The sequence below is a fragment of the Ceratotherium simum genome, chromosome 5, assembly GCF_057802395.1.
Source record: "Ceratotherium simum simum isolate JZ-2026a chromosome 5, ASM5780239v1, whole genome shotgun sequence".
In the NCBI taxonomy this organism is placed as follows: Eukaryota; Metazoa; Chordata; class Mammalia; order Perissodactyla; family Rhinocerotidae; genus Ceratotherium; species Ceratotherium simum.
Genome location: NC_141904.1, coordinates 31,916,963 through 31,943,474, shown reverse-complemented (window position 1 = coordinate 31,943,474; position 26,512 = coordinate 31,916,963). Strand labels below are relative to the sequence as shown.

Below are 26,512 nucleotides of genomic sequence, written 5' to 3'. Positions count from 1 at the left end.
TAAATTTTGAACTGGACATTTACCTGTATGTCTAACAGGTACCTCATACTCAGCAAGTCCCACAGTGAATGAATTGTCTTCCCTTAACCCAGTCACGTTCTACACCTCATCACCTTAATTGGAACCTTGACGTCTTCTTCAATTCACTCTGCCTCAAATCCTACATCTATTTCATTAGCAAGCTCTTACCAATTCTATCTTTGAACTGTCTGACAGATCCATCTTATCTTTTCAATCTTCATTCTCATTATCTTACGTTAGATCATTGCAATATCCAACTTCCTTGTCTCTAGTTTCTCCCTGACCCCTAGCAGTAATTCAGTGTACGACCTCTGCACTGTCTACAAGGGGTCATTAGGAAATGTGTGTGTGTAAGGGAGTGTCATTTTGTTTATCACAATGACTTTGAATGCTACTGGTACTTAAAGGGCAGCAGCCAGGGATGCTAATATTATGTCATGTGCAGGACAGTTCCACACAAAATGTGTGAAGCAGAACCAGTAGTAGAAACATAGTCAGAGATTAATTGCAAGGAATTGGCTTACATGATTGTAGGAGCTGGCTAGGTAAGTCCAAAATCCATAGCATAGCCTGGCAGAAAGGGCAGGTTGGAACTCTTGGGCACTGGCTGAAATCGCTATCCACAGATATAATTTCTTTTTCATCTCAGAGAAACCTCAGCTCTGCTTTGATGACCTTCCAAATGATTGAATCCGTTCCACCCAGGTTATCTAGAATGATCTCCCTCCCTTAGCCATCCTCTATGATGGATCTCTACAATCTCTACCAAGATGATCTTTCAAAAAATTGCATCTGACTTTGATAAATTATCTCATGCTTAAGATGATGGGTAAATGTTCATATAGTCAGTTCTAGAAATTTACTCTAAGCTTTTGGTGAATTAAAAAAGAAAGATTTCTATGATGATCTGATATTATCAAACTACTAAAATATGGCACACATAATTACCATCTTAAATTCTGTCTACTTTGGGAGACAAGGCAATTAGTAGAGCACTTATCAGCAAAGACTATTTTCTATATTCACAAACTCTTCATAATTTCACTTCTTTGTTGTAGAGTTCTTATTGTAGTTTTCTAATACAATCTGTATATGTTCTTAGCAAACTCTATTGACAAGCACTTGAAATTTTTCTTAAATTCTCAAATATCTTTCAAGTTGACCACTTAAGAATTGAGCAGATATACAAGCACCCGATTCTCATTTTCTTAGTGCAAATTTTAAAAAATGTTGTGCTATTTATTTATCTGAGCTGCTTTATTTTTATTATACCATATGTCATTTACAATTGCTGAGCACACCAGTAAAGGCGTGTGTCTGCAATCTTCTGCTAAGAGATTAAATTAAGCCATGTAGAAAATGATGTATTTTAAAAGGACAGTATTTCTGTGAACATCTTTGCTTTTATTGTCTGGTTAATTGTTGGTTGAATTTCCCCCAAGGCTGTGAAAATGCAACGAGTAATGATGCAGTGAAAGAAGTATCAGGAAAAATCATGACTTGTTTTGGAAACATTCTACACTTGTTATGTTTTAAGAAAATAAAGCAATGCCTTATCAGCTCCCGCACAGATATATACACAATTCTTACATCTATCCTACACCACCCCCCTTTTAATTGAGATATAATTTACATAGAGTAAAATGTACAAATTTTAAGTGCTTAGTTTAGTAACTTTTTTTTTTTTGAGGAAGATTGGCCCTGAGCTAATGTCTGTTGCCAATCTTCCTCCTTTTTTCCTTTCTTCTCCCCAAAACCCCAGTAGATAGTTGTATGTCATAGTTGTATCCTTCTAGTTGCTGTATATGGGTCACCACCTCAGCATGGCTTGATGAGAGGTGCGTAGGTCTGCGCCCAGGATCTGAACCGGTGAACCCCGGGCTGCCGAAGCGGAGCGTGCGAACCCAACCACCACACCCCCAGGCCAGCGCCCAAGCATCATTTCTTAAAATGTCTAATCTTTCTCAATTGATTTTACTAGGCATCTTTGTTGAAAATCATTTGAAAACATATATGTGGATCTATTTCTGAACTCTATTCTGTTCCATTGATCTGTATGTCTATTTTTAGGTCAATACCACAATATCTTGACTATTTTAGCTTTTTAGTAAGTTTTGAAATTAGATTGTATCAGTCCTTTGATTTTGTTCTTCTTTGTCAAGTTTGATTTGGCTATTCTAGGTCTGTTGTATCTCATTAATTTTAGAATCAGTTTGCCAATTTCTTCAAAAGAATCATTTTGTAATTTTGTAATTCTATCCTTTTGTAATTTTGATTCTGTCCTTTGTTTTAACCTGGATAAGATCTGCTCAACACCAAAAAATCAATCTTTTATTTCATTTATTCAATAAAATGTATTGAGCATCTATTCTATCTTCTGGTGACTATTCTAGTCTAGTGATATCACAGTGAACAAAACAGCTGAAGACCCCCACTTTCATACTGGGGGAAGACAAATAATAGATAAATAAAAATATATTTAAGTGCCGTGGACAAAAATCAAAGAAGGCAAGGTAACAGAATGTGATTGGTAGATGTGGAGACAGGCTATTTTACATAGGGATGTCAGGAAAAGCCTCTATAATTATGTGACATTTGAGCAGAAACCTGAATCCATTAAGGGGTGAGCCATGCAAATATCTGGAGGCATAATAGTTTTGGCAGAGGAAGCAGCAAATCCAAAGATCCTGAGGTGGGATCATGCCTGCTAAGTTGAGGGAGCAAGCAGGGAAGCCTGTGTGGCTGAAGTGCAGTGAAACAGGGAGAAACAGTAGGAAATGAGGAGGCTATAGTCTATGGTGTAGACTTGAGTCCACATAGTGTAGATTTGAGTGATGTGAGTTTAGAGGAAGGGAGTGACATAAATGTTTTAAAATGATGTATCTGGCTGCTGTGTAGGAGTAGACTGTTGAGAGCCAACAGTAGAATGAAAGTAGTGAGAATGGTTGAGAAGATTGCCATAGACCAGGCAAAAGATGATAGTGACTTTTTTCCTTAATTTTTAATTCTTTCTCCACTGCCACTTAATCAGTTTGATATTTGGATGTCATGTGCTGTGTGTGCAATTTAACAAGAATTAGACCTTTCCTCATGTAATTCTGTGTTAAAAAGTGAACAGTTAAGTGGGGTTCTACTTTGTGGGCTTCATGTATATTGTTCATGTCTAATTCCATACTGTTTAATGCCTTCAGCATTGCTATTTTTAAATTGTATTTCTTGGCTTTGAGCAATCTAAATGAGATTGGTGGTCTTAAAACTTGACCACCTGATGATTCTCTGTGCATTATTTCTTTTATATGTTGAGTGGAATTACCTGCTTCTGGCCTCCTTTGAAATGCTTTGGGATATATTATCACATACACTCAGTTTTTTTCCTTTTTGGTCTGCAGCCTTCAAACAAAATTGTGGTCAGTAAGTGTTGAGCTAGACCATATCTTCTGTATTTTTAATAAGTTATACTTTCAGATTATAACACTGTTCTCCTCGTCTTTATTAGTATAATTGCTTCTAGAAAACCTGTCTTTGAATTAGGAATAATAGAGAACCCATTGTGGATACTAGGTTAGTTATGGGGTGGCAGTGAAATATTATCAAGTATGATAAACTTGATACTGGAATTTTAGATTGAATTGTAATAATCAATTCATTTTCTAATTTATTTAATTTAGTGACAGTTCATGAATATGTTTTTGTGCTTCTAAGAAGTTCTAATTAAGAGAGTGAATGTCATGATAATAGTGGGATCATAATTATATGCATTTAATTATGTTAAAGCAAAATATTTAGCTTGTATGATTATTTTTGAGAAGTTCAAAGTAAAACAGTAATTAGTATCCAAACTTAAAGAGAACATTTTCCTTTATTACATAATATTTATAAATTTACCTATTTTCAGGGCCTCAGACACAAGTTTTTCTGGTTTAATTTGAACATATTGCTGTTCTGCTTGATATGAGGGTCACGGGAGAAGGGAAATGTTTCAAGATTTCATAAATGAAGTTAGACAATGGTATCATCTGAACAACTTTGGAGCTAAAAGATTTCCATCTACCATAGTGAAGGACCACGCTCCAGGCTTGTGTCATCAACCCACCTGTCTGTGGTGGCAAAGCCAAGTGGCCCAGAGTAAGGTCCTGGAGAGGAGCCTCCCATTGCACCGCTTAGGTGAGAAATCCACTCAGCAATGGCCTGGGTCTATATGGCCCCTTCAGCAATCTGACCACACTGGCTAATTTTTTTTTTTTAATACTTGGAAATTGAGGGACTAAGTTCATGTACAATAATATGCAGTCAATGATCTGTCTCTTATTTTGAATTTTCTTTGTGCTATCATCCATGAAAAGCATAGAATGTGGTTTGCCACTGAAACGAGATAACCTCAGCCATATGAGTTTCTGTCAAGCACTATGTAGCCCTAAATTTACGTATTTAAGGTCATAGTTATTAAGTAAACAAATGGAAGAAACTGGGTAAAGATATAACTCAAATAGAATATGAATATTTCAGAACAGAAGAAATAGTGCCTTGTTTATGGTTCTAAAAGTATAGCTTCTACACGATATAGCTGGTGTTATGCTTTATATTTGTTTCTTGCTTTTCTTTCTCTCTCTCTCCTTATAAAACTAACACTCTGGGAAATTTTAAAAATTGCACTAGTTTTAATAAAATAGGCTCTCTTAATTCTTTCCCTACTGTCGCGGTTAATTTGGGCAATGTCAGTCTGTTACTGTTAGAATAGCTATTCAACTGAAAATGTATTATGATCTGCTGCACACATAAAAAAATTACATTATAATGAGCAAAACTGAGCAAAACATAATTGTGCCTATACCAGCACTGTGACGGGGAGCGTCTTCTATAATGTTGATGATTTCCATATCGGTGATAATTTTATTGTCTGATTTGCATTGTTTTCTCCTTGCTGCCATGTTGATACATAGAGTGTGTCCTTTCCTTCCTAGGAGACACAGATGCCAAAAAAATCTAGTTAACTCCCTCTCCTACTCCTAGAAAAATATTAAATAATTAGAAAGTAAAAAACCTGACAGTAGTCAAATTCCATCCCCCAATGCTGCACCTTTTTTTCCCCCCTAACTCTGTTGAATAGGTTTATGTACTTGCTGGAGGCAACTTTTGAAAATGTCTTCATGGCCTCAGCTCTTAGACTAAAAATATCCAATGTCTCTGCCGTTGGCCAGTGCCTGCTGGGTTACAGAGGCATATTATCATTGCTGGGCTGGTCATGGCTAAGACAGATGAGCTCTACAACTTTTCTGATGTGCAAAGGGGAAAAAGGAAGGGAGAAGTTGGCTCCTACTCACAGGCGCATCACCAAATAGTCCCTTCAGCTCTTAGAGCAACTTCACAATGTAGGCTCCCGGATAAAGGGGCAAGACAAAAAACAGAAGTTACAGAACCTACTCCTCCTGTAAGGGAATTCAGCTGCTTTTCTGGCCCTTCTCTCCCTTTGATCTCAATAGCAACTACTTACTGAGCATTTGCTGTATGCAAGGCACCCAGGGGTTTAAGAGGGACTAAAATAGCCCCCAATTCTTCAAGGAGCTGAATTGAATAATGAGTTGGATACTCAAATATTCACAAGGAAAAACTCTAGAAATCACACTCAGGAAAATGTGTCTACAGTGGCATATGGTTTATGGCAAGTTCAAAACCTATATAAATTTTTTTGAAGGAAAATCCGGTGGAAGAGATGATAGAAATAGAGGTTTTAAACCAAAACAAACTACACATTCTACATTACTTCAGCATACCTTCCATGTTTATAGAATCTGAAAAAGCATCTCCTTTAGAATGTGAATTCCCTTTTATCAGAATTTAAGCCAACACCCAATTACCTATGGTTGTAATTTTAGCAGTTGCAATTGATTGTTGATTTGCAGCCCAGCTGGTTCTTGGGTGTTGGTTGCAAGTCAAACTTCCTTAAGTCTGAAATTGCCTGTATGGGGATTCACCACTTCTCCCCGCTCTTCATTTGTTCACAGAAAAATGTCTTCCTCTAATATCTTAACCACACCTGTTCTTAAGAGAAACAAAGCCTTTGCTGAAATTTTGCTAGTTTTAGGGAGATATGGATTACGGCATCTGATTGCATCAACGCAATAAAAAGTTTTCTCAACTTAAAAACTATCTGTTGTCTTTTTTTCAACCTTGATAGCATTGACACATCTTGAGTGTATAATCCTTATGGGGTTGTTAATGCCAGTTGTGGTCTTTAGAATAGGGCAGGGGATTATTTATTTATAATAAAAAAGCTCATAAAGAGGAGAAAGCCCTAAACTGAATGTGTATTTCTGTGTAAATTTCTAATGACTTCAGTTGAGGATAGTTAGAAAAGAAAGATCTGTGGGTTGGGACAGAAAAAGGAGGAGGACATGGAAGAGGTTGAACTTTGAAGAAACTAAGCCTTAGTTATCCACTGTGGTGCTGAGAAGATTTGATAGCAATTATTTTTAAACTAATATAAAGGAGACAAATTTTGGCTTAGTCGATACACATCTATTTCTTAGTGCTACAGTTTCTTTCACCAGATTGCACAGACCTTTGTCACAGAGCATCTTGCTACATCCATTCTTTTTTGTCCATGGTAACTTGCAGACCTACTTTTTTTGTAGTTATGAACTGAATGGATTCTATGGTAGACATACAAGTGGAACTACTAATGCTACCTCAGCAAAAACTGTTTGTAATGATATTTTAAGGATTTTAATATATGTTCTAATGAGTTTTTGGGTCCTGCAGAGGGAAGGAAAGAAGAAGAGGCTATTAAAAATTGAATTTCTCTTTCCAGGAAACCTTTGAGAAGGCAAGCTTGAGCAGCAGCAGCAGTGGAGCAGCCAGCCTGAAAAGTGAACTTTCAGAAAGTTCAGACCTGCCCCCTGAAGGCTTCCAGGCCCCGTGTGGTAAGGAGGAAGACAGGGCCTGTGATGAAATCCTGTCAGATGATAACTTCAACTTGGAAAATATTGAGAAAGGTATTTCTAGTGAAAAGGTGGCAGCAGGAATGCGCTCTTGACTCCTTTCTGTTTCAAGGTTCACTTGCTTTTTTTTTTTTTTTTTATTAATGTGCAGATATATATTCAGAGCTAGATGACGAATTGGACATTTCAGATAACTCCAGCATTTCCAGTTCAAGCCCTTTGAAAGAATCGACATTCAGTAAGCTTTCTTCAGCAGTTTGTGGGATTCCCGCAGGTAGTGGTTTGGGAGTGATACTTGGGAGTCAAGTAAATGTCATCACATACATAACCCAGTGGTTTGCTTTCTAGGTGCCATGCTAATTAGGACAGGTATGTCTATCACTCTGACAGAACCCAGATGCCAGCCAGCACTGTGGTTTTCCATTGCCTTAGCTGTCAAATGAATGGTTTCATTATTTCTACCAGCAAATGCAGATTCTGACTGGGGAGTGGAGATAACTAATTTGGGGACAGACAAAATAACCACAGGAATAATGGCAGTGACCTTTTTATAAGTCCGTTGATTGGAATTAGAAACCTGGGGAAGAAATTAGTCTTGGTGTAGACTAAGTTTTGCACAATTTTATTTACATTAATGTAAAGGGATATGTTATACTTAAAACACTAAAGTAAAATAAATATTTTAATTGCTTACAACTATGAAAATATATGACACATAAATTTAGTCCATATGTTAATCTTGACTCCTAATTTGAAACAGTAAAGAAAATAGTCACACTGGGATATGGGAAAGAAAAGAGAAGATATATTTAGATAAAATTTAAAGATTGTAAGGAAAGATAAGATTCAAGTCACTCAACAAATCTGGAACTGGAAGAAAAGAGAAGTTAAAATAGAAAATGGAGAGAAAAGAATACTTCTTTTAAAAGAGTAAGTTGATGGAATATTAAATAAGATAGACAGAAATACTCTGAAATAAAGTATAAATCATTCCCTTTCATCAATGACTAGATGATGAAAATCTCATAAAAGAGGGTTTAAAATAGTCTCCCTGAGGATCAAAGTAGAACCCTAGGGATTTAGCTTCATTCTTTGTCCCTTTCCATGCTTAATTAATCCATCAAATGGTGATGACTAGATGTTCCAGATTTCCTGGGACAATCTCAATTTCCAACACTCTGCTCTGTTTTCCCTGTACATTCCTGCCTGCTAGATAAAATGTCTTGATTTGCAATTGAATATTACACAGGAAAAATATTCAAGCATCCAAACATATGTAGTAAATTCTAGCAGCAGTTAATTACTGACTGTTTTGAGATGAATTCAGTGTTGTATGTCCTGGGTAGCAATGGCGGGGATGGTCAGCGGGGAAGTGAGGGAAGGAGAAGTCGTACCCCTAAATTTGCATGTGATAATTTGTAACTGTGTTGGCAGGGCTTTGGGGTGATCATGGCATAGATGATATTATTGTACTTTGTTAGCTATTAATAATGGAGTTTCTTTGTTTAGCACCTTTTCTTTGGAGACAGGCCCTTAAACAAACCTGTCAAGTAAATAGTAATTTGCAACATTATACTTTGGCTGATGCTTTCATAAATGAAGACAGTCTTCATAGTATGTACAATTGCTCAGATAATAGAATGCAGCATTGTTTTTTAAACAAATAAATAAATAGATTTGCAACAGGAAAATGTAAAGTTATTTCTGTTTTCTTGTTTCAGGCATTTTAAAGAGAAGTTTTAGTGCTTCAGGAGGAGAAAGACAATCCCAAACAAGGTATGTACAAATTGAGCTCCTAGAAATATGTTTAGACTCTGCAGAGCTGAGTTATTGGTAGCTAAATTGAAACCTGAGAGCTGGAAGTTACATGGGCACGTGGTAACAGAGGCTGTTAGAGCCCACCCTCCTAGACTGATTGTAGATTACCAAGCAGCACATTGGAGAGAGTACTAAGCTTGGACCTGGATTTTAGTCTAGCTTTGTGATCTTCAGCCAGTCTAAGTTAGTCTCTTTGAGCTCAAGGACAGACCAGGGAGGTAGGGCAGTTGTGCTCCATGAGGTCATCTGGGGCCCTGGCTCCTTATGTCTTGTTCCTCCACGTCTGCAGGGTGTAGGTCTCATCCTCATGGGAAATGTGAGAAATGTGGAACACATCACATCTACATCCTAGCCAGCAGGAAGTAGAAGGGGGAAGTGGAGACACACCTCTTCCTTTTAATGATGTGACCCAGATATTGTGCTCATCACTTCTACTCACTTACCATTGGCCATAACTTAGTCATATGACCTCATCTAGCTACAAGGGAGGACCGAATATTGGGGATTCTGTTTTAAAAGGAAGACATTATTATTTTGAGACAATTAGCAGTTTCTGCAATAGTTATCTCTTGGGCTAAAGACTAAAATGAAACTATTAGATTTGGCCTTTTGTAAGTCCCTGGTGACCTTTGTCAGAGCAGTTTCAGTGGCACTGGGTGAAGTTGGCTGGAGCAGAAGCCTGATTGTGGTGATTTTAGAAGTGACAAAGGTAAGGATGGGGAGCAATTGAAGAAAATGAGGAGTGAGCTGGGAGAGTTGGCTGGTGGGAGATGTTTGATACAAAAACGAGATGTTTGATGCAAAAACGCCATCTAGAATCAGGATGACTGCAGGATGGTTGGCACTGAGGAGAAGCCACCAATGTAGAGGAGAGATTGAAGAAGGAAGAAGATAATTGATGGTGTACAGTTGCAGAGTAGGTTGGAGACAGAGAGTGGGCCTGGGAACGATGAAGGGACAACCCCTTCTCTGTGTCTGAAGAAAGGGAGGCAAAGATAAAATCAAGTTAGAAAAATAGAGAAGAGGGATATTAAAGAAGATTATACTTGGTGGTTTCTGTTTATTAGATGATATTCATGGTCACTGCTGAGAGGATGGTCTAGATTTGAGGAGTGTGGTCCACTAGGAAGAACCAATATAGAAATGGACAAGGAACGGAGCAGGGACAGGCACAAGGACTGCCAAACAGCTCTGAGGCTAAGGCACCAGTTGAGGCTGGGAGCACATGTAAGTGGCAGTGCCAGTCAGCAGGCTTCGGAGCTGTGGGGGACCCTGGCTACGGAAGTGGCTAAGTTCATGTGACGAAAGGCTAGGGCTATGAGTGTGCCTTATCAGTCAGGCCTTTTGCATGCAAGCAAAAGAACCTGACACTGGCTGACTTATGCAACAGAGGGGTTCATTAGAAGGCTTTGGGGGGCTCACGTAATTAGGAACCCAGAGAATCAAGCTTAATAAGGGATAGGAGCCTGGTCAGCCCCTGAAGTCTGTGGAAGAGGCACTCCTGGCAGTCTTGTAAAGGCACTGATGCTGGGCTAAACGAGCTCCCAGCTCATTTTTTCTGTCTTTGTGTCACCTTTCTTAGGATTCAGTGTCCTGAGAGAGAGTCAGATTGGCCTGGCTTGGATCAGGGCCCTATTTACTGCTGTGGGGAGAGCGGAGGCTCCTTGGTTGACAGCCACTTCAAGTCCATCAGGGGGCTTTTGCTGCAGGGAGCCCATGTGGGTGCTGAGTAGCCCAAATGTAACCATTATCCACTTCTGGGTTTGAGGGTGCTGGGAAAAGCATAATAGAAATGAATTCCAAAATGAAGAACCTACCTAGCAAAATTATGAGGAGTTCAGTTAGGCGGCAAAGGAAGGTTCATGTAGAAAATCATTTTTTGTTTAATTGAAGATACAACATCGCTGCTAACTTTGTCTTTTCCACGTGAGAGTCAGGAAGGGTTAGGATGGAGCCTTTTAATTTCCTAACTCTTTTCCGGTGGTGCTAGTAACAAAAACCCAAGGAAAACCTATCAGAGTCATAATCTACCAGAAGGGTCATCGAGGAAAGTCTGTAAGACCTCATCATGTTCGTTAGTGGGCCAAAGTGCAGAGAAGTGGTGGTTAGAAGTAAAGGAGAGAGTGGAGGAAGGAGAAACAGTCCAAAACCCTAAGGAGAACCAGAACGGGCGATTGTGGAGACTTGGACCTGAGTTAGAAGACCCTTGAGGCATCACAGGGATTGCAGATCCCTCCCGTCCCCCGTCTCTGGCTTCTCATCCCCAACCTACCAGCTCTGCTTCCGCTTGCCACAGGCAAGGAAACCACACACAGGAGCCTGGAACCATGGGTGCTCCTGCTCACTCAGCTCAGCAAGTGAGGGGCCAGGACTGGGAGATGTGAGCCTGGCTGTGGAGCTGGGGGTCTGAATGGTACCATGGAGTGGGTGTGTCCTCCCAACTCTGCCATCAGGGCTTCTTTACCTTAACCACATCATGAGATCAATAGACTTTTGTGAGCTGGTCTAGATATCGGTGCCTGGAACAGTATTTGCATAGGAAAATGTTCCACGTGCTCTCCCCCAAAATAATTAACAAGTACACTTTGGAATCTAACCACCCCCTTATAAGGTTTGTGATTATTTATAGTTTTAAGAACATCATCAAAAGGCTTTTTCTCTATTATTAGGTACTTTATTCAGTGATAAAAAATTGCTTGAATGTATAGAGGAGATGCAAAACAAGTGTTTTACTCCAAAAATAAATTATGACATATGGGTGTACTCCCCAATTAAGAGAATTTTATATTAAAATAGAAATTTCTTAGCATTTAGGAATCCTAGTGTTGCCAAGTAATTCTAGTTCTTTTTTCTAAAAGGATTCATGGAAAATTGTCTTATTTGCAAGAATTCAATTGGAAACATATGTACTATATGTTTTAAAGCCTGAAATGGTTTTTAAAAGCTAGTCATTATCTCAACATTTTATAGCAAATTGGGTAAACTGGAATCAACAGAAAGGGGAAGTTTAATCTGAGGCTCACTGAAGCAAGGGTATTGCAGAGTGGGCTTTAACTTGGGGTTAATGATCAATTCAACAGGTGGAGAAGAGAAAATGGCCATTGAGGCCGATGAATCAGAAGGTGCATACATAGATAAATAGATGAATAAATCCTGAGCTAAAATAACATTTGCAAAGCTATGCCGTGTGTTAGGTGCAGTGTGACATGCCAGCAGGGAACACAGGTTAGTTTAAGACAAGCTCTCTTCTCAAGGAACTCGTAGTGTAATGGGGAGACAAGGGCAGACTTGAGAAGAAAATAAATGACAAAAGACAGCCAATGATTCATGCCAAATTAGAGGGGAGAAAATAACTTTTTGACTTCCTTCCAGGTAATTCCCAGAGCTTCACTGAATTAAAAGGAGACAACTCTAAAACATATTTGTAATTCTTTAAAAGGCATTAAATAAGGCTAAAGTTATCTGCAATCTAATTTGTTTAGGACTTTCCTAGGTTTCTTGGTTTATCTGTATGAAATGTAAACCCCTCCTGCAAAATATTTAGAAGCTAAATGAGAAGTTAGAGTATAAAAGAAGATAGCAGAGCTACAAAATAGAATAAAAGTAAATTGAAAATCAAGCCTGTAGTGAGTTTTGCCTATTCTGTGCCATGTATTGAATGGTAGAACAGTCACAGTGACACTCTGGGCAACTCTCCACCTTAGGGACACTTACTGGTTCCTAAAACAAGGGAGTTGATCCCAATGAGAAAAAGCCACAAAGAAGTGCATACTTGACCTGAGCATAGCTTCCAGAGTTTAGAATTCAGAGTTGACCCTGGCTAAATAGTACACAAAGAAAGCTTAAGCATATACTCTCAACTTTGGTCACCTCAGGTATCAGGAGCTAGATTTAAGCCAATAGCCTGCTGAAGAACCAAGGTACCTCCCTAATAACTTGAGATAGACTTTCTTGGGCAATTGGGCCAGGCCAATGGATAAAACATGAGCAAAAGAAACTAGGAAGGGCAGCTCCATCCTCCTCAGAGAAGTACTGAAGTCTCAAGGCTGGTAAAAGGAAGCATGATAGAGTGGAAGGCACCCTGATGATCCAAACCATCCTCAGACGATGAAACTTTTTTCAGGAATATAATTAATGACAAGACCAATTAAGAGAACCAGCCCCCAACTCTTAGAAGTCCATGTTCCTTCTTTGAACTATTTAGCAGAAGTCACATGAAGCCAGCAAATAATTCTTTTGGGCTCCTTATCTAATTAGTTAGCTCTTCTGAAGATGTAGAACCATGAGGTAATTAGATCTGACTTACATTTAGGTGCCATCTAGTAAATAACAAAAGGCAGGAGAAAATTAACTTCATGGTGTATTTTTTATATATTGCTTTTAATGAATGCACACAGATCATGTAATGATCTATTTTAATGGCTTTTCTTGGATGAGAATCTGAGAAGTTATTTTGTTTTAATAGCTTCAATGAGGTATAACTCACACAAAATAAACTAACATATTTGAGATGCGAAATTTGATAAGTTTTGAGGTTGCATATCCCAGTGAAATCACAATTAAGACAGTAAACATCCAAAAGTGTGCTCGTGTCCATTTGTGCCCCTCGTTCCTGCTCCTCACTCCCCACCCCGGCAATCATTGATCTGCTTGCTGCACTATAGATTATTTTACATTTTAGAATTTAATATAAATGGAATTACATAGTACGTACTCTTATTTGTCTGACTTCTTTCAGTCAGCATAGTTATTTCGAGATCCGTCTACGTTGTTTTGTGTATCAATAGTTCATTCCTTTTTATTGTTAAGTAACATTCTATTGTGTGGATATACCATGGTATGTTTATTCCTTCATCTGTTTATGGACATTTGAATTCCAGTATTTAGCTGTTACAAATAAAGCTGCTATGAACATTTGTGTCTTCATATGAACACATACTTTTTTTCTTTTAAATAGCTAGAAGTGAAATGGCTGAATCGTATACTAGGTGTATGCCTAACTTTTTAAGAAACTGCCCCACTGTTTTCCAGAGTGGTTGTACCATTTTTACGTTCCCACTTTGAGAGATTTGAACTCCACGTGTATATTGAGAGTGGTTGAAGTGAATGATAGTGTTTGTGGAAATCATCTTTAATTTTGATGTTTGTATTTCTGAAATCATAGGAATGAGAGGGAAAATGGAATTCACTTTTCATGGTCAAACTCTCACAAAATATTATCTACTTTGAAATAATCATATGAAATAAACATCCTTGTTGTTAATGTTTGTTTGATGTTTTGTACACATTGATAGAGTTAGCCAAAAGCTCGGTTGTCAAGAAAAAAGCAATTAAAAATTCAATAATTAAGACTTTCTTTGAAATTTCCAGCTTTAATCATTTTCAGTGATCTAAGTGATGTAAAATCTTCTGCCTCCATTACTACTTACTAGGAGAGAATTAAGAATGGGCTTGACCTTTACCAGTTTCTATCTGGGTTTTACAGTCTCACTGAGTATTTACATTGATAGTTTTAATCCAAAAAGTCATAGCATGTTATTTCAATTTACAAATAAATTATCCTGCATAGTGGAAGTTGATAATACACACAGGGGCTTCAACCTCTTTCACTATCATACACTCAGGTCCTAGGAAGCTTTGGTCACTGTTTTTTGCCTTTCTTAGAAACATCTGTTGATTCATTCAATTAATATTTATTACTGTGTGCCCACACATACCAGACATACCATCTTTGCATTCCCCGGGGCACAGTGTATTGCACATAGGTGTCAATCCATAAATACTTGTTAATTAATAGATGAATGATTATCATCTTAGCATAAATTCTGTATCTCTCACTGTAATGAGACTGAAATTTCACCTACTGGCTTGAACCTACAGCCTTAAGCCTGTCACAGCTTAAGGACCGCCCTCCCCCCTTTTTAAAGATCCTGTTGCTCAGGCAACAAGATTTCTCTGTGCCTGCTTGCATCCTGTTGCCAAGGCAACAGGGTATAGTTGGCAGGCTGGTTTGAGACATCGGATGTTTCAGTATCAGAGATGCCTGTGGTTCACAACTTGTTTGATAAATCAGTGCGTGCATAATTGTATTCAAGGGTGTGCGCCTGACTTTAGTCTTCATATGTAAAGATGACTGTGGATGTTTGTGACGATCCAATATCATACATGTGAGACCTGAAAGACCCTTGTGTAATCTCCAGACCTTTGGATCTTGCCTCCTGTTAGAAGAAGTCTTGATTATTTTGAGTAGCAGCTACTGTCTACTCCCACCCCTTTTTCATAATCCATATCTAGTTTTACTTAAATTGGATAGATACTGCTTGATCACTACTTACCAGAACCATCCTGGCCTATCTGCCCATGTCACAATCAAGCAGTCTTACAAAAAACCATTAATTGTCAGTAAGACCACTTTTTTCCTTTCCTGTGACAGTTCTAAACTTCTATGGCTGATAGCTCATTTGTTTCTAGCTGTTATTGAAGTATGAGCGGAGAGCCACAGGAACATTCTACTGCTTTCCTGAAGTGATACCAACTCCATTAACGTTATACATAGATGAAAAGCCCTTATTGAACGCGAGAACTCAACCCTACATAATGTCGCTTGTTCACACAGGATATGTTTATGAATGTCACTACCTGAAAGAGATTTTCACACCATAAAATGCTAGTTAGCTCAGATGGTATGGTTGCAATAACCTCAGAAGGTGTTATCTTAATATTGTAAGCCAAGCCTCTCATTTCATAAGATTAAATATTTCTTCTTTTTATCAACATCAGATAGTATTGACTACTTTTCACAATTGAATTAAATTGTGTAATGCACTTACAATGCGTGAGAAATTATTTCCTTGGTTCAGAGATATTTAAGAGAATTTTAAGAGATATAAAGTTCTAGAACAGGGTCCTTGTCCTTCATGGCCAGGACTCCTCTGACAAAATAATTATCCAGATAACTTACCCTACACTTGAATTAATTCAGTGAAAAGTTGATTTAGAAAATTACGAAGCTAATACCTCCAGTCTCCACATTTTATGTAGTGGTTTGGGGTGAAAGTTGTAGGCTGACACTAATATTCAGTGCTTCGATTTCTGTTTTGGCTTATGAATTCTGGATGAAGTCACACCAGATCTGAAGAGAGTTGCAAGTGATGACCTTTTAAAGAATTCTTTGAAACCTTCCATTTCTCTGAAATTCTGTTTCATCAGCCTGAAGTGCTATTGGTCAATGCCCATTTCAAAACTTTTAGAGGATACAAGCTTTATTATGTTAAGCCTTTTCACCATAAAACATTTCTGGAATGTTTTCTTGGTGTTAAACCATTTCTGTCTATTTTCCAGCTTGCACTATTATGGGAAACCATCTTCTGCAGCCATAACATTCTCTTGGACATAAACGTTCAACCTGGTTCAATCTAGAGGCAGACTTCCCTCAGGCTCTGCATAATTTCAATCTTTTGTCCATCTGTGGACTCAACAATCGTGTAGTTAAAAGTTGTCACTTCTGGTTACAATGAAGTCTGTTCTATTTTGAAATTTCAGATGACTATGTTCTCTTGTGGTCCATGATATAATTTCCAGAGAAATTATATCAGGGTATTCATTGCAGCGTTATTCTTGGCTAATGTGAATAACGCTGCAATGAACACAGGGGTGCACGTATCTTTACGCATTGGTGTTTTCAAGTTTTTTGGATAAATACCCAGCAGTGGAATAGCTGGATCATATGGTAGTTCTATCTTTAATTTTTTGAGGAATCTCCATACTGTTTTCCATAGTGGCTGCACCAGTTTGCACTCCCACAGCAGTGTATGAGAGTTCCCTTCTCTCCACATCCTCTCCAACACATGTTGTTTCCTGTCTTGTTAATTATAGCCATTCTGATGGGCGTGAGGTGATATCTCATTGTAGTTTTGATTTGCATTGAGGGACTGAATTCTAAATTTTATTTTAATATTAATTTAAATGTAAAACTGGATGTAAAATATTTCATTAATTTTTATATTTGGTATATGTTGAAATGATAATATTTTGTATATATTTGTTTAAATAAAACAGATTTTTAAAATTAATTTCACTTTTTTATTTCTACTTTTTAAAAAGTGGCTACCAAAAAATTTAAACTTATGTTTGTGGTTTGCATTATATTTCTATTGGACAGTGCTGGACTTGTCCGGAAGGCTAAAGGACAGGCTTATTCCCTTGCACTTGCTGGGGTGTAGTGTGTGTGCAAGGATATGAGGTGCTGGAACAGATGCTCTGCTCCTCAGCTCAGCCCTGAGGTGTCCTGCCCACATATGGCACTGCAGAGATTATGCCCCTCTTTGAACTTCCCTTTTCTTTCTTTAAACATACTGCTTATCCCAGAGCTAGGGAGAGTGTATTAACTGTGCCAGGCAGGCGAATTTCATTTACTTTTCAAGGCTCTGGAAACATGGGCTGGGAATGGGACAGAAAAAATAACGCAATCAAGAGAGGGCTGGCTTGGTGGGGGGTTAGGTGGAGTGGAAAAGAATAGGGAAGGAACTCACAGTTGGATACAAAGATTTTGGTATTATTGTAGTACTTAAGTTGGGTGGTGGGTTAATGAGAACCAATTTTGTTATGTTTCGTAACTTAGGTATGTGTTGCATGTATGTATCAAAAATTCTATGATTAAAATGAAAGGATTGGCGTTAGAGAATTATCAACCATGTTTATTTGTATTTGAATCTCTATATTCATTCCTATTCAGCAAATGACCATCATGTGCCTTATACGTGGTAGATGTTCCATATATTTTGTTGGATTGCATTAAATTGAAGTATGGTTCTTATAACTTTTCAGGGCACAGATGTTTCTTATTTCATTCCAAAAAACTATTAAGAAATTGGCTCTAATCTATAGTGGAAAAAACAAGGTTGAAGGTTATTTCTGGCTATCCCTGGTGGGGTCTTAGGCCACCTCCACTGGGTGGAAGGCACTGAAACCAACCTGCAAAAAGATCAAGAAATCTAGAATTTGTGGGGGGGGGGGGACAAGTGATGTTAATACCGCTGGAAACTTGAGGAAAATTATTATCCTCTTAAATGAAAAAATCATCTCATTTCAGAGGAAGAGTTATAGTTTCTTTTTTAAGACAGCAGAAACAAAGCATAGAAAAATAATATATGTAAAATTTAAAATATTATTTCTTTTTAGTACAAAATCAGTATTTTGATTTTAAGTATAACAAGAAAATATTCAAGGCACTAAGACTTAGGCTCTTAATCATTCTTAGAGCTTATAAACAGCTGTGATGGGGCAAGTTTCTTCCACTGGCTAGTAGAATGTCAGTTCTGCTCTGGGTTCGAATATATTTATTTTCCTCTTTACTGAACTCTTGAAAGCGTCTTGAGGGAAAATAACCTTCACTTATTTTTATAATCTAGCCAGGTGTAGGCTTTCAGTAAATGTTAGTCAAATCCAAGTTGAATAAGTCCTTCTAATGGCCCCTAATTTTGTTTTCAGGGACTTCACGGGTGGAATAGGCTCAAGACCGAGACCAGGTAATTGAGTGTTGGCAGCATCAAATCATACATGCCTCCCTGAAATTCAATGTAATTTTTGTTATAGTTTCATGTCTTTCCCCCTTTTATTTCTTCAGCTTTGCTGCCTCTTGACCTGCTTCTGAAAGTGCCACCCCTCATGCTCAGGGCCCACGTTAAGGAGCTAGAGGCCGAGTTAGTGACGGGGTGGCAGTCCCATAGCCTTCCCGCTGTGATTCTCCGCAATCTCAAAGATCATGGTAGTACTTACTAGATCAAGTTGATGTCAAGCACACAATGGGCGAACACAGAATTATAGTTGGGCCTGAAATGTCTGAATGATGCTTGGGAGGTAATTTTAATACAAACAGCAGGAGCATTTCATTTTGTTTGTCCACCATTATTAGTTTGGGAATTTAAGAGTATCAAAATGCTTTCTGTGTTCACTTATTTGATTGAAATATTATAGGCTGTTTTTCTAAAACTTTCTGCTTTGGTAGAATGTTAACCAGTTGAACTATTGATGCTTAAAGTGCATACCTACTAACAAAAAATAGTAACTGTTTTACATACATATTTCTGTAAGCTCTAGACCTATGTGGTACAAGAGAGTGAAGCGTATCTTTTTTCTATCTCCTTTACTCTGACACAGAAACTTTTTTAAAGTTATTTCTATTTGTTTTTGACTAAAACAATATTATATCACATTGTTTCCTTAATAATTTGAAAATTATGATCTCTTAAAACTTAAACGTTTATAGTAATGGTTTGGAGAAAAAAGAGTGTGTTAATTAATGTTGCTAATTTCTATTAAAGAGGACTAAAGTGCAACAGTAATAGTAAAATTGTTAGCCAAACCTGGACAATTCAGGAAAAAAGTTCAGTGATTGTGCTTTTAACATATGTATGAGTATATGACTCTTGAGTATAAAGTTCTATTTTATTATTTTGGTTAATTTGGGATTGTTGCTTAATGCTATTTTCACTTTGGCTTCTTTAATTCACATTCTTTTGTAGAGTTAACACATATAGTGAATATGGGTGATGTGAATTGATTCACTGTAATATTAGTCCATGTATCCACATTTATTAAATTTGCTTTGGAAGAGTTATTGACAGTTTGGGGCCATTTACACCATCAGCATAGATGCAAAAAAAAGGATGGTTTTGATATTAAGATGTCTAAAGCTATCATGTTGACCATGCTCTACTCCTGCTATTTTGGCACAAGGTAAGTTCATAACGTAATCATGAAGTGAAAATGACTGTTGTTGATTGATTTTATAACACCAAGAGCAGACCATACATATATATGTAAGCAATTCGCAGTTTGGTTGTGATTCTTAATAGGAATTCCTTTTCCTAAGGGGCATATTGAGTTAGCCCAGTTTAAGACTTGACTTTATGTCAGTGAAATTGATCAAATCTTTGGACCTTTAAACTATTTACAGTATAGCACAGTTTACATGTAGTATATTTCTTAGACCTACAGTTTGTTATACAATCCAATTTTTAAAAATTTACTGATTTGTGTATTTTTTTATTTAAAACAGAATATAGTATAGCATTTTAAGTATTGTCAGTGAATGCTAAAGTTTCCCCACAAAAGAGTGATTAATTTCTATTAATATTATAGAGCACATTAATGCATATGAGAAAATTTTGGTTACTACCTATGGGTTATTCTACTTTCGAGTAAAAAATGAATAAATCTTTATTTTCTCCACCTTAAAGCAAAATTGTTTTTCTGCATATTATAAAAGTCATACTTCTTAAAGTATTGCAGGTAAATTTGAACTGTTGGTTGCTTTATCAAATCACAAACACTAGTACCAGCCCATTCCACTTAGATCACCTCATCTGCAAATCGTGCTCCTTTCCAGTTGTTCCCTCTGTATCTCTGGCCTAGGAGAATAAAACGGCGATATTGACACAGCTCCCCAACAATAGGGAAGCAACTTTGGACCAAGGTGTCATGAAACATTGTTGGTCCAGTCAGTTATGAGTTATAGCTTAAGTATCTGTTACTCAGAATAGGTAGAGCACTGAAATGTGTGAATGATTTCTTTATAAAAAAATCAGATTAGATTAGTGTATTTTCATTTGCTTCAAGTTTTATTTAGCTTTCTTGGATGGAAAGGCACATGCTGGAAATTGTGTATAACCAACAACCACAGCCCTATATTGCCTAAATTTTCTAGAAAAAATTGTCAGAGAGGGGAGAATTTTGTCAAAACCTGAGTATGCCCCCAGGACTATATCTGGTATGTGAACATCATTTTCCAGGTGCTGTGGCAGATCAAAGGGTGAGAACTATTATTTTAGAGTGCTGAGTGGCTGTATTATAATAGGATCTTGCCTATGTGGTACTTCTAAAATGTGGACTTCTAGGTTAATATTGTGGTGATACAGCAGTATTTAATGCACCTCCAAACTCTTGTAGAACAAATAACCATAGAACCGTTTCAAGTTAACACTGTTAAAAAATCCTCTTGTTCTGTCTTTTAATATTAGCTAGGTTGTGTAAATAATTTTTTAATGCATATTCTTTAGGTTAAATAATAGACTGTAGTTCTGTGCCAATAGAAATGAAAACTGAGAAATTCCTATACTCCCTGGATGAAAATATTAACAGTAATTAACATGGAATCAATGAATGAATAATCATTTTAAACGTTAATTATTAGCTCTATTTCCCTAACTTCGTCACTTGTAGATTACTGTTGCACAAATTTGGCCATATCTGAGATGTCTGTACTACTATTTTCCAAATATATGTTTCTTTAATTTCACTCACTTTCTCAACTTAAATTTATTTAAAGGGGTGTTTATATTGTTGCTACAAATGGAAAGCCAGTGTAGTATCACTTGCCATAAAAAGATGGCAATTGTAAAAATAAATGCAAATCTAAGCAAGACATTATTAAATTCTAAGTAGATATGGTTATCTGCTTATCCTGAGGTCTGTTTTGTTTGTTATGAAAGTACATTAGCTAATATTTGAAAAATGATGATAACATACTTGTTCCATACTGAAACTTAATCCTTGATATAATCAGTAGAAAGAAAACGAAATTGGAAAAAAAAAATCTTTCTTATTTGATCTACTTGCTATGTAAAATTATGCTGTTATTATAAGTGCGCCATGCCTTGGGAAACTCAGTTCTTTAAAAATAATTGATTCGTTATGTTGTCTCTAGAGTTAAATGAATTAATCAAACAACTGGATATTTCGAATGGGAAAAAAAATCTGGAGTCTGTTGTATATAAAAAAAGAAACAGTCCTTTCTTGTTGAGGTAGAGAAATGGCGTTGTATATTTGTGAAAATTAAATCAGACCAAAACATATTATGTTTGGTTTATGAGAAATGTATTCTTTGTCAAGTATGTGGAGTACATTTTAATGTTGTGGATGCTATTAGCGTGGGTCAAATGTAAATTTTTGGGAACATCAGTCAAACATAAATTTAAAGTGCAAATGTAATGTCAACTAAAAGTATGAACTAATTTGACTGCATCAACACTGACATTTTCCCCTACCCTGCTCAGTTTTTCATTTTTCAGCAGCTAACACCCAGGCACTGAACTGATGTATGAGAATTCTTATGCTCTGCATTTTGAATAGAAATTATCACTTCATGATTTCTGGGCTTTTAATTATGTTTTCTTACTAGATGACTGAGAATCTATTTTTATACTTGTCTTTTGTTCATAAAGGTCAGATCTAAATAAAGTAGTCAATGTTTCATCCAAATATTCCAGAAAGCGCAACTAATGTTCTAGTTGTCCTTATTATAAGCAACCTTCAGTAGCTTACTTTCAAGTTAGTTATTGGCATGAGGTACTTACTACTAAATTTTGTAATTGCCAAAGTGATTTTGAGTACATGCTTCTCTTATTGTATTGTACAGCAATTGTTTTAGCATATAAAATTGTGCTCGCCGGATTTTAATCAAAACTCTTATATCACTAGTCTATACCATGCAATTTGGCATATAATTATATACTTTTCTACATTGTTTGTTGGGTTTGGGTATATTGGTTAGATTTCCCAACTAAATGGTAAGCACATTTGCATATATCTTGAGTATTTCCTCTGAGATGAGGCCCTTGAAAACTGCTTATTGAGTAATTGATGCAGACCTACCACTGTATAAACCCTTATTTATCTTTGCTATTGGGAGAAACTGCATAAGTAATCTTATGATTACTCAAAGAATGGGAAAACAATGGTATTTTAATGTTAAACATCAGATTGGGGTTGGGGTGGGAGACAACAGATTTTCTTTAGCAGTGATGATTTGCTTCCTAATTCTTCATGCCAAGGGAGGCATTGAGGGAGTGTGGACCAGCTCCCAGGAGGATGCTGCCTGGAGATGTAGATTTTTTTCATATTCTTTGTAGGAAAATATCTTTCCAAAAATATACTCAGACTCACAAAAGTTATTGATTATACCAATACAAGACCAAGTGCAAACTGCAATTCACCTGTTAAATGGCAGCTCACAACCCTGCCCTGGGAGTTTCTGCCTTAGAGGAGAGGCTAAATGGAAGGAGGGGAAGAAAGGTACACCACCCTCTGGTAGGAATAGAGGGGGGTCAGTGTGGCTTGTAGCATAGTGTACAAAATAATTGAGTTGATGGAGAAAGGCAAGGCTCTTAAATTCCAGATTGCCATTATTAATGCTTTTAAATGGAATTTAAAAAATAGTTTCAGAGTGTTTATAACTCCCTTTGAATTGTTATCATACAGTAATTTGAATGTTGAGGATGGTGACAGCTGAGCCAATAGTAATGAGAAAGAGGCCAGGCCACCTGTCTGCCCTCCAGTACAGCTGAGACCATAGCCGTTCTTAATTGACATTCCTCACTATGGTTCCCTAGGTTATTTGGGATGTTTTAGATAGTGTTTAAATTAAAATTTTTTTATTTATATAGTTACTTATTGTTTCTTACTGTTTTTTTTTTGTAATTTTTATTTATTTATTTTTTCCCCCAAAGCCCCAGTAGATAGTTGTATGTCATAGCTGCATATCCTTCTAGTTGCTGTATGTGGGACGCAGCCTCAGCATGGCTGGAGAAGCGGTGCGTTGGTGCGTGCCCAGGATCCGAACTGGGGCCGCCAGCAGCGGAGCACACACTTAACCGCTAAGCCACAGGGCTGGCCATTCTTACTGTTTTAGGGTGCAAAAAATCAATTATTAAAGTTATTCTTCAGCAAGTGTCCTAGTTTTATTTAACCCATTAATGATGAAACCAGGTGGTGGATAAAAGAGCTGTTTCCAAGAGCATTTGAAGAACAGGGATTTATATAGTTAGTCAAGAATGAAAAGCTGAAATAACACTGCTAAATTAAGTTGGTCAAATTTCTATAGGGCAATAAAACCATATATTTTTGTGACTAACTCCTTAATCAGACTATAAATTTGTACCAATATGTCAATTTCTGCAGGTTCATTGCTAACACTAGAGGCTATAAACTGCCTGCTTCTTTATTGGTGTGGATTGTTAGTTAAATATACTGGGACATCACCCAGGAGTATTATGTTAGGATCAAGTGGGGTTATTAGAAAATGCTCTAGCATAATGTCAGAGAATCCAGCAATAATCATTTTGCCTACTTTCCATGATTGGGATAAATTTTTCTTGTTTAGGTAATTGAATGGGGGGGTATCCCATCTTTTCTTTCTGTCCTTTTTAGTTTAATTGGTTAGCCTTTGCCTCTATAGTGCTGAACATAGTGTGTTTTTCGTACTGCAATATTTTCTTCTTGAGAATTCTGGGCTTTGTCAGTGGAGTTGACTTTCAGAAAAAACAATTCCCTCTAGGTGGAATGAAGGGAGCCAGCCTGACTTGGTTAGCCATTGTAGCATAGCGTAAGCAATCAGTGTAGTGTAGCGTAAGTCAATGGAGAAAAGTCAGGCTAACCTGACTTGGTTAGCCATTGTAGCATAGCGTAAGTCAGTGGAGAAAAGTCAGGCTATATGGACTAGACCAAATACATATGCTATTTTTAGGCCACAAATTCAGGAACAAAAATCTAACTTTTTATATTTTCCCAATGCTGAAACTTAATTTTTATATTGAGCTCCCATTCCACATATCAGAAAACATGATCAATTAGCCTAAACGTAAATTTCAATGTGTTGGTGATTTTTTTTATCATATCAGGCTTAACGTCAGACAAACTGAGGATTGCCCTTCTCTCTCTTCTTCTTCCCTGGGTAGTATTTTTGTTCCAAGGACTTAGCTGGCATCATGGTACTGAGGCTTTGAGACTGCCTCTGCTGGTATCTGATCTGATTATTGATGTGGTTACCCTTCCACATTGGCATCCAAAGAAGTGGCACAGCCCTACCTGACTTCCAGTTCCCAGTCCGGGTTTCCACCTGTGACTGTGTCCCCTGGAATGAAGGCAAGGCCTCTATAGGGCAAGCTTTCTTGCTCTATCAGCTCACCTTCTTGGAGGCCTGGGAAGGTTGGCCTGCTCTTCCCCGCCTCTCTGGGCCTGGAGACTTGAGACCTCAGGAAGCTATCTCTACTGCCCCACCCCACCCCATGCCACATGATGCAGGGAACATCTGCATAACGGGGACCTCTTAGAGTTCCCCAGGGGAACTGAGCTCACAGCATTACCACTATGAATCCCCAAACTTAAAGACAGTTCCATCATCCAATTCTCCCCTCCTTCCTACCCCAGACTTTGCCCAAAGTGAGCTGGAATTTGAGTCTCTTCTGAGACTTTCTTTTCTTCTTGTCTCTTCATCCTTTCCCCTCAGAGAAGCTTTATTTTATCCAGGAGGGGCAGGTAGGAGAACTGTTGTTCAGCAACAGTTCTTTTGAATCTCTCTGCCTTCTGCTTAGACTATTGTTTCTTAAAGCCCAAGAATGTACTCTCTGTTCCCTGGTTCCTCTCTACCACCTCATCTTGGGGCAATGCTAGCCTCACACTCTGCTGCTTGACGATGGGGTGCTCATGAGGTCAAAAGTAAGTGTGGGAAATAATACAGCATCCACATAGCATCTTGCCATGTATAGTATGTAGTTGTTTCTAGGAACTTCAACTTTAAAAATCCTGAGGTCATATTTTATATTTTGAAGGAATCACTAAAGAGATATTAAGTTTGGGATTCAGGGAATCCCTAATCTTCACGTGCGCTTGCGCGCGCGCACACACACAAATTAAGCCTGAACAGGATGTGAGCTGCATTATGTAAGGGTGATTCAGCCAGAATTCAAGAGCGAAAGGCTTCAAAGCAGCCTTGCTTCCTTGGGCTTTAAATGGCTTGTTTCTGGAGGTTCACATGAAGGGTGGGCAAGGAGCCTGATCACTGGGAGGTGAAAGAAGCTGAGGCTTTGATGTGGCTTCCTGACGTCCTGTGGGAAATTCCACCGGGGCTTTCAAGGGGACCAAGCCCAGATTGTCACGTCCCTTCCTAACAGTTTCCACCTGATTGTGGAACTCTCTGTTGGTCTCTGTTGGGAAGGATTCCATGCCCAAGCCCCCCAGTCATCATCTTCTCTCTCACTTCCCTCTCCCTTTCCATGGGACACCAGTCTCTCAATGAATCGGGTCCAAGCTTCTGCAGCCTCCTGGCTCCTGATCCCCACAGTCAGACAGTCACCACACGCTATTCCAAGCCAGGCCTCTTCAGCTCCAGGCCCTCCTCATAAGATCACCGTCATATATGGTCCCTGGCTACCTCTTCAGCTGTACCCAATACCATACCTTTTTATTGTACTGCACACTGGTTAAACTGGACACTCTGCTGTTCTCCAGATGTGGCCCTCACTTAGCTGACTCTTTTCTTTTGCTGGAACTGTTCCTTCTACTCAGAAGCTGCCACTCAAGTGTACCTTTCTTCACACCAAATCCATGTCCTCTGCCTGTTGAAGGCCTATTAATTCTTCATGGACTTCTCAAATGAAACCTTTGTATCAACTCTCTATCCCCCATCCCATGGTTCTCTGGGTGAACCTCCCATGAACCCCTTGTGAGTGCAGCATCAGTTGTCTAACTTCTGGTGCCTTCCACAGTGCTGAGCACAGGGGTTGATTGCTGAACATTTGTAGATTTGAACTACAATTCAGTTACTTTATTGCATTTTACAAAAGTAAGGGGAAAAAGATGAGAGCAAATCTGTTCACCATACTTAAAGTTAAAAGGTTGTTTCATCTTTCAACAGGGCAGTTGGTCCAATGTAGAGAAGCCCATGTAGGTTTTGGCCC

At 37.9% G+C, this 26,512-nt stretch overlaps 1 protein-coding gene across 8 annotated transcripts in view; it reads left to right on the top strand.

Annotated features, from left to right (window-relative positions):
• NEK10 (NIMA related kinase 10) overlaps positions 1-26,512 on the top strand; it is a 225,098-nt gene that overhangs the window by 160,557 nt on the left and 38,029 nt on the right. For 6 of the 8 annotated variants that reach the window (XM_087430634.1, XM_087430635.1, XM_087430642.1 and 3 more), the window contains 5 exons: positions 6,830-7,013; positions 7,111-7,197; positions 8,681-8,735; positions 18,267-18,304; positions 18,403-18,543. In XM_087430634.1, coding sequence (XP_087286760.1) covers positions 6,830-7,013; positions 7,111-7,197; positions 8,681-8,735; positions 18,267-18,304; positions 18,403-18,543 — 505 coding nt within the window. The remainder of the gene's footprint in view (positions 1-6,829; positions 7,014-7,110; positions 7,198-8,680; positions 8,736-18,266; positions 18,305-18,402; positions 18,544-26,512) is intronic. The other 2 variants (XM_087430638.1, XM_087430637.1) reach the window with 1 other exon arrangement.